General features: G+C 36.5%; 1 protein-coding gene across 1 annotated transcript; it reads right to left on the bottom strand.

The window, feature by feature from the left end:
* Positions 1–1,526: 1,526 nt before the first annotated feature.
* On the bottom strand, positions 1,527–11,075 carry KRT222 (keratin 222). Its single transcript, XM_065422803.1, has 6 exons — positions 10,980–11,075; positions 8,852–8,980; positions 7,391–7,611; positions 5,837–5,917; positions 4,805–4,936; positions 1,527–1,740 (listed from the first exon to the last, which is right to left on the bottom strand). Exons 1-6 carry the CDS (start codon positions 11,073–11,075, stop codon positions 1,527–1,529), a joined length of 873 nt encoding a protein of 290 aa, XP_065278875.1.
* Positions 11,076–13,525: the final 2,450 nt, after the last annotated feature.

The raw sequence follows: 13,525 nt of genomic DNA, 5'->3' as shown, positions 1-13,525 counted from the left end.
AACAGCTTCAAGGAACTATTTTCTTATTGCTCAGATGATAATACAGATGTATTAGTCAGGAGGGAGAAGCAGTTCTAGAATTGTTCATTTTATATTTATATAATGCCAATACAGTAGAACCTCAGAGTGACAAACACCTCAGGAATGGAGGTTCTTCATAACTGTGAAATGTTTGTAACTTGGAACAAAACATTATGGCTGTTCTTTCAAAAACTTACAACTGAACATTGACTTAATACAGCTTTGAAAGTTTACTTGCAGAAGAAAAATGCTGCTTTTAACCATCTTAATTTAAATGAAATAAGCATAGAAACAGGATCCTTCCCTTGTCAAATCTTTTTGTTTAATTTCTTTTTATTTTTTCCGTAGTTTACATTTAACACTGCTGCCTGATTGTGTACTTTCAGTTCCAAATGAGGTGTGTAGTTGACTGGTCAGTTTGTAACTTTGAGGTTCTACTGTATTCATAGAGCCTATGGATCTTTCTAGTAACACATTGGGGCTGATCCTACAAGACTTCTGAGTGTGGAACTTCCATTAAAGTCATGAAATCTCATGCATGGAGGGCTTGTGGGACTAGGCCTAGTATTTTGTATTTCACATCGGGTGAAATCCTGGCCCCAGTGAAATCAGTTGCAAATCTCCTATTGACTGCAAATCTCCTATTGACTACAGAGCAGTCTGGATTTCACCCTCTGTATTTCACTAGAACTCAGAGAGGTAGTTAATGGGAAACCTATAAATGTAGTAATCTCAATGGCCTATATCATACCCTCAGTTTTAAAATAGAACCCTGAATTGATTTTAATGGAGAATTCTCCTTAAAAATCAATGGCATGATATCGCTCAATATTATTTCCTTGTAAAACTGGTCTTAAGGAATATGTGCATGGATGCACAGGAGAAAACAGACTATTTTGGATGGGTTACTTTCTCAAATAAATTAAAAAAATATTAGCCATTTCCTTTTAAAGGAAAATTTATTTATAATTATTTGTAATAGTTTACATACTTTAAGAGTTTGTATGCATTTACCTTTTGTCAGTTAAAAAAATGGTTTTAGATGTATACCATCCAGTATGATACTTTTGTGTTGTAAGTGATTTAAGGATACATTATGACTTTTATATTGAAGAACTACAAAAATAAAATGTTCAGTTTTCATTAACTGAAAAGAGAAAACAGATTCTTTGTTAGAAAAGTAATGTAAAGTATAAAGGTATAATTCAATACTTAAATATTTGATGAAATTCTACAAAGCAAGGTTTTTGGAAAAAACAAATGAGAAAATTAATAAAGAGTAAAAAATTAATAGGTGTTAGGTTTCTTGAAATATAACACCTTACCCTGCTCTCTTTCATTTAAGAGAATCTGACATTATTCATATATTTATTAAAGCATATACTTAGTAACATTTCATAGTTGTGACAAGATGAGGGGAAGCCATGTGGTCCATCTAGATCTGTCCTAACGTTATTTATTTCCAAAGCCCATCATAAATGACCCTTGAGTTAGTTTGCTGCAGGTTAAGGTTTGATAGATGGAATACTGCAAGACCTTCTCATTACCAGCCTGACTTCAATGTCAGGTAGGTTATTTTGTTTAGTCTGTAAACATCCGTCATCTGTTGCTGCTAGGTGGAGATCAAAGCGCAAAGAAACAGACTTTTTCCTTAAATGAGGATTGTCCTTAAAGAAAGATCCTTCCCATTCTTTAATAACTTCATCCACTTTTTCTGTCCTGAAACAATAAATGAAATGTAAATGTGATCCTGAAGGCACAGTAATACACATCTTCAAAGTATGCTTTTAAAATGCGATGAAAAATTACGTAATGGGATATGGAGATAATTTTAGTAAATGCAAAGATTTCAGAGTTCTTTTTTCACAGCTACATTCTCAAGAAATATGGACTAAAGAGTTAGACCTCATTATATATCTACTTAATGTAGAAAAATAGAAATGGATCAAAACCATGAGTCTAAACATCCCCAGGGTATTAGTGAGAAGGTTATTTGAAATCCAACCCCAGATCTGAGTTTTGCAGTTATCTCTGTATCTGTAATGGGCAGAACCAAGTCCCTGGATCTGAATGCATTCAAAATAAGGAGGGTTAGAAATCCAGATGCAGACTTCAGAACTTGAGCCTACTTTTAGCGTAAAGATAGAATTAAGTACATAGTAGCTAAGAACCTGATTCTAAAGCCTTCACTCACGTGAGTAAACTTTACTTAAGCAAGTAGTCCCATTTAAGTCCATCAGACTGTTGGCATGAGTATGGATTACTTACATAAATAAGGATTTCAGGATCAGGCCCTAATGATTTCAATGAGTAATTGTAATTAAATATTAGTGACACAGTTGGCCCAGTTTTCATTAAATATTAATGAAAAAAAGAAAGTGCAAAAACAACAACAACGATGGTGTCCTATATTAGTAAAGCAAGTTAAGGTAAATAATACTTAATAATTGCTTTAATTAACAACATGGAGACCTGGCAAATTTTACCCACGAAAGCTTATGCCCAAATAAATTTGTTAGTCTTTAAGGTGCCACTGGACTGCTTGTTTCTATTTCAATATTACCTGATATGTCAGGGGGATCTGATGTGGAGGCTGCATCATGGGAATGCTCTCTGGTTTAAGCACAGTTTGAGGTTGCCCCTAATCATATCTCTCAAGTTCTTCAGTATTCTTGGAGAACACCCTAGCATATCGTAAGAACAGTTCGGATTGTGGTGCTTCTGTCAAGTCAGCCCCAGGCTGTACTACTGACTGGATTGCTTCACAGCTCTTGACCTCTGCCCCATGAGAGGCTTTGAGACGCTAGCTACATTGGACACTGTCCCCGTGGTCTGATTTTTCACTAGCTGTCATTCCTGGCCAGTCCTCATTTGGTCCAGCTTGCAACACATTTCTGCCAAACAGCAATTCTAAATGGATGTTTGTAGCTTTCAACACTCCTACAGGTTCACTGCAACAGTTCTTTATTCTTAAAGGTATTATTGAATGATGACCTGGCTGCACCACAACTTTATTCCGAACCACCACAGAAAGCCATTCATTTCTGTCACCCTCTGTAGTCATGATAGAGTCACCTCTAAGGCCCCAAAAGTTGCCCCTCGGGATCCACACTTCCTCCTACCCACATCCAACAGAGGTATCTGAATATTGTATGGGGGCAAATTTGTTTTATTAACACCCCAAGGGTTCTTGTGATGCTCTTGGATGAAATCCACTCCCAATACTACAGCACTAGAAATATTGGTCACCTCAACAAAAGCCCATTTAGTGTGCAAAAACCCTGAGTTCAGTAGAAGCTGGATTTCTCCCATTATGTGCAGTGGTTGATGATCAATACTTATCAGTTTACCTCCTACATAAACTTTTTTTTCCTTTCAGCACTGTATGTTCTCCATAAATCAGACATAATTCAGGTCATGAGTCCAACAGCATTGTGGTTTTCCAGCTGTTGATGTCTCTAGACACATAGTAACAGGTATCTGGCCGACTCTTCAAATGGCCCATGCTAATAGTTGCCGAGGGTGACCCTACTGCCTCAACAATTTTTAGATTCTCCGGTATGGGTTCTTGTGCTGGGGCAATTCTGACTCCAGTAGCCTTTTCCTCCACTTTGCCTGCAAATGTCATCTGGTCTGCTGTCTCATGTAACCCATGAGACACCTGAGAATAGCTTGCACCCATGCCTCCTCCAGCATTTTAGCCATCTCACTAGCAATTATTTAGTGAAGTGCTGCATCTGGCATAAAGAAGTCACCACGAGTCTGGGGATTAACAGCTGATACTTTTAAGGAAACTCAATTTCTGCTTCCACATTTGTAACTCTATATATAATCTGGTCCATAGCATTATCTAGTATGTTATCTTCCTTCCCCAGCAGTTTATGAAGTTCCCCTATTAAACTGTTTATAAACTATCTTTTCACACAGGATTCTCTCATGGCTTGCCACTGGGCATAGGCCCCTCTCTGCATTGCCTGTTCCAGATTTGGCGCAGCACATTCTGCTTCACTCAAGTCATGTTCTGGACAGGGTGGTGCAGGGAAAGCCCTATTGAACAATCTCCTTGATCCCCACAAATAACTATGCAGGAGTTCCACCTTCCTGACGCCTCCTGGCTTATCATTCCTTCTGGTACTTCAAAAGAGCCAATCCCCCCCCCCCTCCACCTCCCAGCAGTGTATAAATGTTTGTGTAACTTTTTGTAAGATCTATGATTTGCACTAGGAAGGTTCTAGCAAAAGGCTTTGGCATCACCATCCAGAAACACTTCTAAGTACTGTACTTCTTTCTCATCAGTCCACTCATTTACAGAGAGCAATAGCTCAAAGTCTGTAAAATACTCACAGATTCCAGTCTCACCTGTATGACCAATAAATTTATTCTCAGGCCAAAGTGCTTTTGCCATCTTGAAGCTACTGCCACCAGTTGTAATACTCGCTTATAGAAATCAAAGGATTTATTGAGACACTGCAGGCAACAACTCCAGTACACACAGGCAGAACTAAAAACTTCCCCTCCCCTTTCTCCTCCCTTGTTCAGATCCAAGAGCATACTATCAAAACAAGGCAACAACTTAGCACTAAAATAATGATACAGCACCACTTATTAGTGGAGGTGCTGTCTACACTGATCTTATAGTTGCATCCTTGCTAACTGGAAATGGTATACAAGAAGGATGCTACCGGGAATACAGAGTGTAGATCAGAGAGGTTTAATTTAAATGTATAGAACACACATATATATATATATAATTATTATTTTGCTAAATTTATGTTTGTCTTACTGTATAGTGCCATGAGCTTCAGCACTTTCCTTCACAATGTTTCCATTTAAGATTGCTTGCTTTGTCAATTTTTCCACCTTTTCATCTTCATGCTTCTTTATGGCACCAGCTGTAAAGGAAAATGCAAATATACTAGATATTTCTTCGGATCCCTCCTAGGGAGCCTTCACTCCTTGTACAACCATCAGGAAAAGATCTCTTTATAATGTTCAAGAGACTAGTAGGAGGCAATCCTGGCTAGTATGCCAGCTTGTGTACCATCTCCTTAAGGGACTGTAGTCTGTCACTTAGCTCAGTTACCAGTTACGCCCCCTATCTGGAATATATGTTGTGATCAGCAGTATGTGCTAGCTTTGGGCACACACTACCCCATTTCAGAAGAAAATATGTGTGTTTCTCTGCATGCCCTCCTAACTCACCCAGCTGAATTCAGCCCTGGCAAACAAAATTCCAGTGGAGGATGATACACCAGGCCATGTCTCTGGCCATCTTCTCCATTCTGGCCTGAGCAGAATTAGCTCTAAATTGTTTATTTTGGCATTATCTGTGACTAAATTAGGCATTTAATTGTTTTTTAAAGATACTGTGGACTGGAATATGTGACAATAGATCTGAGATAAGAGAAATCAGAAATAGTTATTTCCTAGTTATGCATTAATCAAATACACAATCAGCTGTGCATCTGAAGAAGTGGATTTTTTACCCACGAAAGCTTATGCCCAAATAAATCTGATAGTCTTTAAGGTGCCACCAGACACCTTGTAGAATCAGCTTTGTTTTTCAATAATTTACTGTAAGAAATCTGATGCACAGCATACATCAATATACTTTAATTCAGTAAAGTTTTAACTCCTGGAATTTGGGGTACAAGTTTTACTCTCCTTTGGGTTTATCCATGGGGAGGAAGCATGCAGTCCATCACAACACTAATAGCTTTTTGTAGCTCCTGTTTAGGAAATTCAGCTGGGCAACATTAAGAACTGAGAAACTATTGTGGTTTTATTTTAGGAATGTTCCCTTGTCTTAAAAAACTCACTTGAAGGTGGGATAAAAGCTATCTTGCTGGTGGTAGGTTTTCTGTCATCTTTTCTATCATGTGTAGAAAAATGAAACCTGAAAAAATGAAAATATTACAAAAATGTAATAATGTTATTTTAATAAAAAACTTGAATGATGAGCAACTGAGGGGAAAATATGTAGAAATAATGACAATGGGATTCATATATAGATTTATTGTAGTCACACTTTATTTTGATTGTAGGACTAAAGAATGTTGAAAATTTGTATTTGTATTCCATCATTCTTTCCTGAAAGGTTTTCAGTAATTTTGAATTATGCCAGAAAGACCTTTTCTTAATATTTTTCTTTTGTTTTATTCATAATGCGTTATGTATATTTTTACATAATTATAAAATAGCAATATATTGAAAAAATGCCAAATAAGTTCCCTCACTTGGGGCTCTAATGTGCAAACATTTTTGCCTGTGAGGTTCTGGGAGTGAAACCCTCTAGCTTCTTCTGCATGGGGCTGAGGAGGCAAAATTCCCGCCCACCCAAAAGTATTCCTAAGAAATACTTTCACTTGCAAAAATAGTGGAGTTTCATGTCGCCTATTGAGGTTATCCCTATTTAAGGGAGAATGGGACCCTTATTCTTTAACATGTGAACCCTATCAATATTTCAATATTTAATATAATTTATGTTAACAGATACTCAGATGTGCAAAACCCAAATCCGGCCTTTGATTTGCACTATACCTGAGATTTTCCAGATGAAATTTATCTAATTTATCTTCATGGAATTCACATATTCAAAGCATGGGAAGGCTTAAAGGTGACAATGCTAATGTATGAGCAGTACAGTGTATGTGGGAAAATGAGGAACTGTTTAAACTAGTAGCTTTGGAATTATAATTATTTAACTTTTCTCTCTTTCAAGTTTTCTCTCTTTAAAACTTTAAAGCTAAAGCTGTGTTGAATTATTACAGCAAAATTTTTTTACAGGTTTTGAGCAATATATTTTACTCCAGTTTGATGATGGTGTAACTTAATTGAAATCAAAGTGGTGTAACACTGTGGTGAATCAGATCCATTATGTATAATTAGGTTAAAACTGTACTGAAGCAAACATATGATAATACACGTGAGTTTACACATACACACACACACACTGTACTATCCTTTTTTCTTTTCAGTGAGGGTTGGTGAGTCCTAAATATTTCCTATTGTGGGGGCCAAACTGCCTTTAAATATTGGTTAAATAATGAACTTAACTTTAAAAACAAACCCATAATTTTTCTAAACAAAAACATGGAAAATCAGAAAAAATAAGCACTGCAGACTTTGTAAGATAAGATATTTTAATGGCATGAAAATTGTTCATGCAATCATTTAACATATTAATTTTAGATTTTAAATATGCCTGTATAGAACTTTGCACAGGTCAAAATGAAATATCCTTTCATGAAGGATTTACTATTATATTTAAGGGCGGCATTCATGTGATTGCAACTCTGAAAAGTATTGCAAACAGAAGTTCTAAAAGAGAATATAAAAGCAAATACACTTTCTCCAGTCTGTTAAATACCTGTTTTCCTCTTCCTCCAGCAAACTGCGATAAGTTGCTATCTCCTGCTCCAGCCTCATCTTAGTGTTCAGTAGTATTTCATGCTTTTGAAGCTGTTTCTCAATACCTCTCCTCACTTGCTGTAGCTCCTTCTCTAAACCTTCAATCTCAGCTTTTAAATTCTGCAGTTGCATCTGGTACTGCTGCTCTGAGGCATGCAGACAACTTTCCAAACCTCTTTCCTGGCAAATAAATCCAAAATTAAAGGTCCCAAAAGTAGTTCTAAAAGTTCAGTTCCACATAGTGTTTACTAACAATTCAGACAACATATTTTTAAATTTACTTTTCAATTTATTTGCTAAATAATCTTTAGGAACTGTAATATAATCCAGCTTTATAACACCTTTGATAAGAAACTTAAACTGGTGGCTTTTTGCATTTAATTTTCCTGTAAGATCTGTAATCATATAATTTCAATTAGAAGCTCACACACAAAAATTGTAGCCTTCTACTATATGATGAAATCAATCAGTTTTTATGAGTAATTTCACCCAGCTGTCCAGAATGATGTGTTTTCTAATAGTCACAGGAATTCACAGTGTTGCAAAGTCATCATCATCAAGTTACAAACCCTGTCTGTAATAGGGAAATTGACTAATATCTGACATCTGTTGTCAGTAGTGGATCTCCCTGAAATAGTGTTAAAAACAGTGTAATTCCTAGGCCTTGTCATCATCAGTGAATTTTAGGAAAAATTCCCATCACTGCTACCACCACTTTATCTACACCAGTGGGAGTGCTGGTGTACACAAGTCTCTTTTGGTGTGACACTGGAAGCTGCCAGAAACTAATCTACACTAGATCTCCCACCAGAGCAGATGAACTGGTGATAGCAGTGGGAGAAGGATTGTTTTCTAAAGTTCCCTAATGTAGTCAGTCAGAGCAGTAGGATAGATGGACAGAATTGTTTTCAGCACCACTATAGACCTAAAGCTGTCATTCAGCAAAACATTTACCTACATGCTTAACTTAAAGTATATGATTAATTGTTTTGCTGACTCAGAGCCCTAGTTCCAAAGAATTAAAATAAACATGATTTGAATGAATCAGTCAGGCAGGATATTTATTAGGAAATTGATATGGGGATACTGTGGAAGAATTCTTGAAATCCGGGAGTACTGATTGGCAGGAGTAAAAAAGTAAACATAATAGCAGTATATGCAGAATTATAGATTCTGAATCAAAATATGTCATATTCTTAAGCATTGATAACTGACTGGGAGATTTTCTGGCAATTAATGACCAAGAAGAAGAGATAAAGGCCCAAGGCAAAGCCACTATGCATTTCTGTTCTTCCTGTGTTTCCATCATCTGTTGGATGTCATTGATGTGCATATTGAACTACGGAATATTGCGTGTCAGAAGAAGAAATGGGTTATTTTTTTCAGGAAGTTGATAATATCAATTTTTGACCATGCTTACCACAGCCTGGAGAGATTCAATTTCAATTTGCATATGATGCCATTGTCGCCTGGCTTCACTGAGCTCTGCTCTGGCTGCCTTTAAAGCTTCTTCATCTTTGTCCATTCTTTCACTTGTAGCTTCTTCTAGCTACAGAAAATATAAACAAGATAACAGTATTACAAATAAAAAATATTTAAAAAGAATGAACATAAAATAAATTTAGTTTTGAAAAAAACCTTATCTACTTCTCTTAAAACAGGGTTTTTTTTGTGTGGCAACTGAATATATTTGTTCAAGGTTGTAAAGAAAAGCTAAACTGTCATTATCAGAATATTGTAAACTCTGAGGAACCTCTTGTATTGCAACCTCTACTGGGAAATACTTTGCTGCATCTTTAGTAACTGCTGCACCTCTACGAAAGAGGCTTAAGAAAACAGATTACTTTTTGTCTCTACTATCTTAACATAAATATTCACAGAAACAGACACAACTTGGACATATTCTGTACAAAATCTCAGTCGATTAACAATATCGGGGCCAGATATTCATTGAAATATTTTATTAATAATTTTGAGACTTGTATTATCTTCGGTGCAGAAAAGTATAGGATAGGGATGGTCAGGCTAACCTATTAGAGAACCTAAACCAGATGTTTAGAACACTCTTCTCCCGCACTTTATAACACTCTTGGATGTAATGCTGACCCAGTATTGGCTTACCAACTGTATTATGACCAAATCCAGCCCTATGTAAAATAGGCCTAGCTTCACTGAAGTCAGTGAAGTTGCAATTCTTATTTCAGGTCTTATTCCACTATTAGATATGTTACATAAATTAGATTGTGAAGCAAATTGACAGTAGCTGTAGTTATGGGGTATATTACATGACTTTAAAATGGTCATGTCAGGTCAATTTCTTCCATGCACTCTAGTAGGAATAATGCTCAGTACTTACGTAGTGTTTATTACGATAATGATAATTAGGGTTCCTTTCACATTTCTGTGTTTTGCCTGCAAGCATTGGTGACATCACAAGCACCTGAAGCAGAACATTTTCCTTCGCGTACTTTACTGCTTTACCATAGGTTCTTGTTATGACATCAGCTCTTACTGAGGAGAAAAATTATTGAATTCAGATCTTGGCAGGAGAGTAAAAGAAGAACTAATATTTTGTCTTTAAAATGTTAATGTGTTTTTAATGTTATCTATCCACCGTTACGGTAACAAAAACCATGTAATTCACACTTCGCGCTGAATTCTGTTCTCTACCTGCCGTTTTGTGTCTTAAGTACTGCAACACATGTGAGGCCAGATTTCTCAGTACGCTTTGGCTGCTTTGCGCTGCCCTGGTGCAAAGAAAATGTAAAGTTGGCTTAATAAGATAGTTAAACTGTGTTTATGGCTGCTTTGCATCTTCAGAGTGGCGCAAAGCAGTCAGAGTGTACTGGGGAATCAGGCCTATGGTGAGTAAATCTCTCAGTATTCAGAATTTCTGCAATATTAAAGTACAACAGGGTGATATAAGACCCAAATTTCAGCGTGGATTTCTTGGCATTTGATGGTTGTAGCCAGATTTGGCACATTATTGTAACATTGTTGTTCTGAAGAGATGAGTTGTGTGTGAATTTATAATAGGGTATTTATAACCTTTAAAAATATGACACAGAGAACAAGTAATATAAACATTGCAGACAAGTATGGCATAGTTTTATGAAAACAATAGAAAATCTGTCCCGAGAAGGTAAAGTTTTCCATAACATATGTGCTCAAAATTGTAAATCCTCTTAATAAATGGCTTCTTTACGTCATCTCTACATGATACTCAAGATGTTTTCCTCCTGAGGGATAACTCTAAATGAGGCTAGAGGGTACCATGTTATTGTATATGTCATCATGTTTTTTTAGTCACAACAATATAACTGTCTTTTATGTACAGACAAACATCCAGATTAATTACAGAGCATTCCTTTAGAGTGAGTTTCATAACCTAAACATAACATATTTTTTTTAGCTTCTAGGTCTAGTCATACTGCAGTAAATTCCAAATCCCTTATCCAGTAATATGCTGCATTGAAAAGGAAATACTGTACCTCAAAGAGGTTGAGGCTGAATTTGGTAGACATAGATTGTCTCCTTATTCTCATTACCTGGGTTCGTGTTGAGAGGACGGTCTCTATCTGATTTCTGGTGAGGAGCATTTCATAGTTTGCCCTGATCTCATTGAGGAGCAGGGACAGTTCCATTCTGCTCCCATCCTCCACCTTGACTAACGGAACCTTATTGATAGGATGAGCCAGCTGCTGCAGAGCCTACATGGCCTGCAGTGAAAGCAGAGAGAGGGAGAGAAAATACAGCAGAATTTTAAAGATGCAGAGCTCCTTTTTGTAGGAGCATTGAAAAATCATCTGCTTTTAATCGGTTTTGAAGATCATGTTTAAAAATACAAATATCTCTCAATTCTGCAGTGATTGAAAAGGTAAGACCCAGATAATGTGATGAAATGAACACAAGTAGTATCTTCATGTGTTTATTACATTGTAAAGCCAGCCCCTTATCCAAGAAACTAGAGTCTGAAAGATATAATATTGATAATAAGGGCAAAATTATAGCTGTCCAGTATGAATTTGAAAGACCAGAGAGGGGGCACAGTACACTTTCCTGGCAATACACTCTTGCATGTGGCAATCATAATTTGGCTGGCTGTACTGGAATGCAAAGGAGGGAAGGAAGCCAGCATTAACAACAGTCAGAAAGTCTAGTGTTCTACTGGGTGACTGGGCAACTAAATGGCAGATGAAATTCAATGCTGATAAATGCAAAGTAATGCACATTGGAAAACATAATCCCAAGTAGACATACAAAATTATGTGGCCTAAATTAACTGTTACTACTCAAGAGAGAGATTTTTGAGTCATTGTGGATAGTTCTCTGAAACCATCCGCGCAATATGCAGCGGCAGTCAAAAAAGCTAACAGAATGTTAGGAACCGTTAGAAAAGGGATAGATAATAAGATAGTAAAGATCAGAATGCTGTTATATAAATCCATGGTACACCCACACCATGCAGTTCTGTTCGCCCCATTTTAGAAAAGATATATTAAGGTGTAGAGGCATGTAACAGCCTCCATATGAGGAGAGATTAAAAAGACTGGGACTATTCAGCTTGGAAAAGAGACAACTAGGGGAGGATATCATAGAGGTCTATAAAATCATGAATAGTATATAGAAAGTGAATAAAGAAGTCACAAAGCCTCGAACTGGCAGGTGCTGGGGCTGGACAATGGGAAGAATCACTTGATAATTGCCCTGTTCTGTTCATTTCCTTGGAAACATCTGGCATTACCCACTATCAAAAGACAGGATACTGGGGTAGATGAACCATTGGTCTGACCCAATATGACTGTTGTTATGTTAGAAATTTTAAATACCTAGATAGATTTACAGTGTACAGTAGTACAATTAGGACAGCTAACTTATGCTTTTGGTGATAATATCTATTTGATAATTTTCCAGTTAATTTTTGGTGTGAATATTTAGATAAAACTAATATTATACATCTTCATTTATCTAGTTATTTCTGCTTAATTAGATAACATTGATATATAATTTGCTGAAATCTACTTGTGAAAAAAAGTACTTTTAGAAACATTGCAGTGTAATTTAGTCCAAAAAATGTTTCTATCAAAATCTAAATCTGTATGTAGAAGTCATTATTCTATGCCAGTTTTATCTACTGTTAGCATAACTGTATCTTATTTTTTATTGGGGTCAAGAAAACACCATAATAGAGTCTCAGACTAAATGTAAACTCCAAATCAAAAAAGACAGTAGGAGAACCAAAAGAATGCCACCATGGCTAAATAGCAGAGTAACTGAGGCTGTTAGAGGCAAAAAGGCATCCTTTAAAATTTGGAAGTTAAATTCTAGTGAGTAAAATAGGAAGCAGCAAAACTCTGGCAAATAAATTGTAAAAGTATAATAAGGCAGCCCAAGAAATAATTTGTTAAGCAACTTGATAAAGATGGAAAAAGCAATTAAAAAAAAAAAAAGTAAATCAGAAGCAGAAAGCCTGCCAAGTGGGCAGTGGGGCCAATAGACAACAAAAGTATTAAAGGAGCACTCAGAGAAGACAAGGCCATTGCAAAATTAATTCTTTGCATTAATCTTCACTACAGAGGATGTGGGAGCGATAGCCACATCAGAGCTATCCTTTTTGGGTGACAAATCTGAAATATTGTCCCAAATTGAAGTTTTAGAATGAATTGTTAAAACAGTAATAAGTCACTAGGACCAGATGGTATTGACTCAAAAGTTCTGAAGGAACTAAAATATGAAATTGCAGAACTACTAACTGTAGTAACCTATTACTGAAATCTGTCTCTATATCAGATGACTGCAAAGTAGCTAATATTGCTAATTTTTAAAAAGGGCTCTAAAGGAGATCCTGGTGATTACAGGCTGATGAGCCTAAGTACAGACTGTAAGACTAAAGGTAAAATTTTCAAAAGTGTCTAAGTTACATAGGAGACTAAGTCCTACTTTCAAAATGGATTTAGGAGCCTTAGGGTATGTCTACACCCAGCCGCTAGTTCGGCGGCTGGGAATCGAAGTTCTGGGTTCGACTTATCGCGTCTTGTCTGGACGCGATAAGTCGAACCAGGAAGTGCTCCCCGTCGACTGCGGTACTCCAGCT

This window comes from Emys orbicularis, chromosome 25 (genome assembly GCF_028017835.1).
Source record: "Emys orbicularis isolate rEmyOrb1 chromosome 25, rEmyOrb1.hap1, whole genome shotgun sequence".
Classification (NCBI taxonomy): Eukaryota; Metazoa; Chordata; order Testudines; family Emydidae; genus Emys; species Emys orbicularis.
This window is presented reverse-complemented; position numbering and strand designations above follow the sequence as displayed.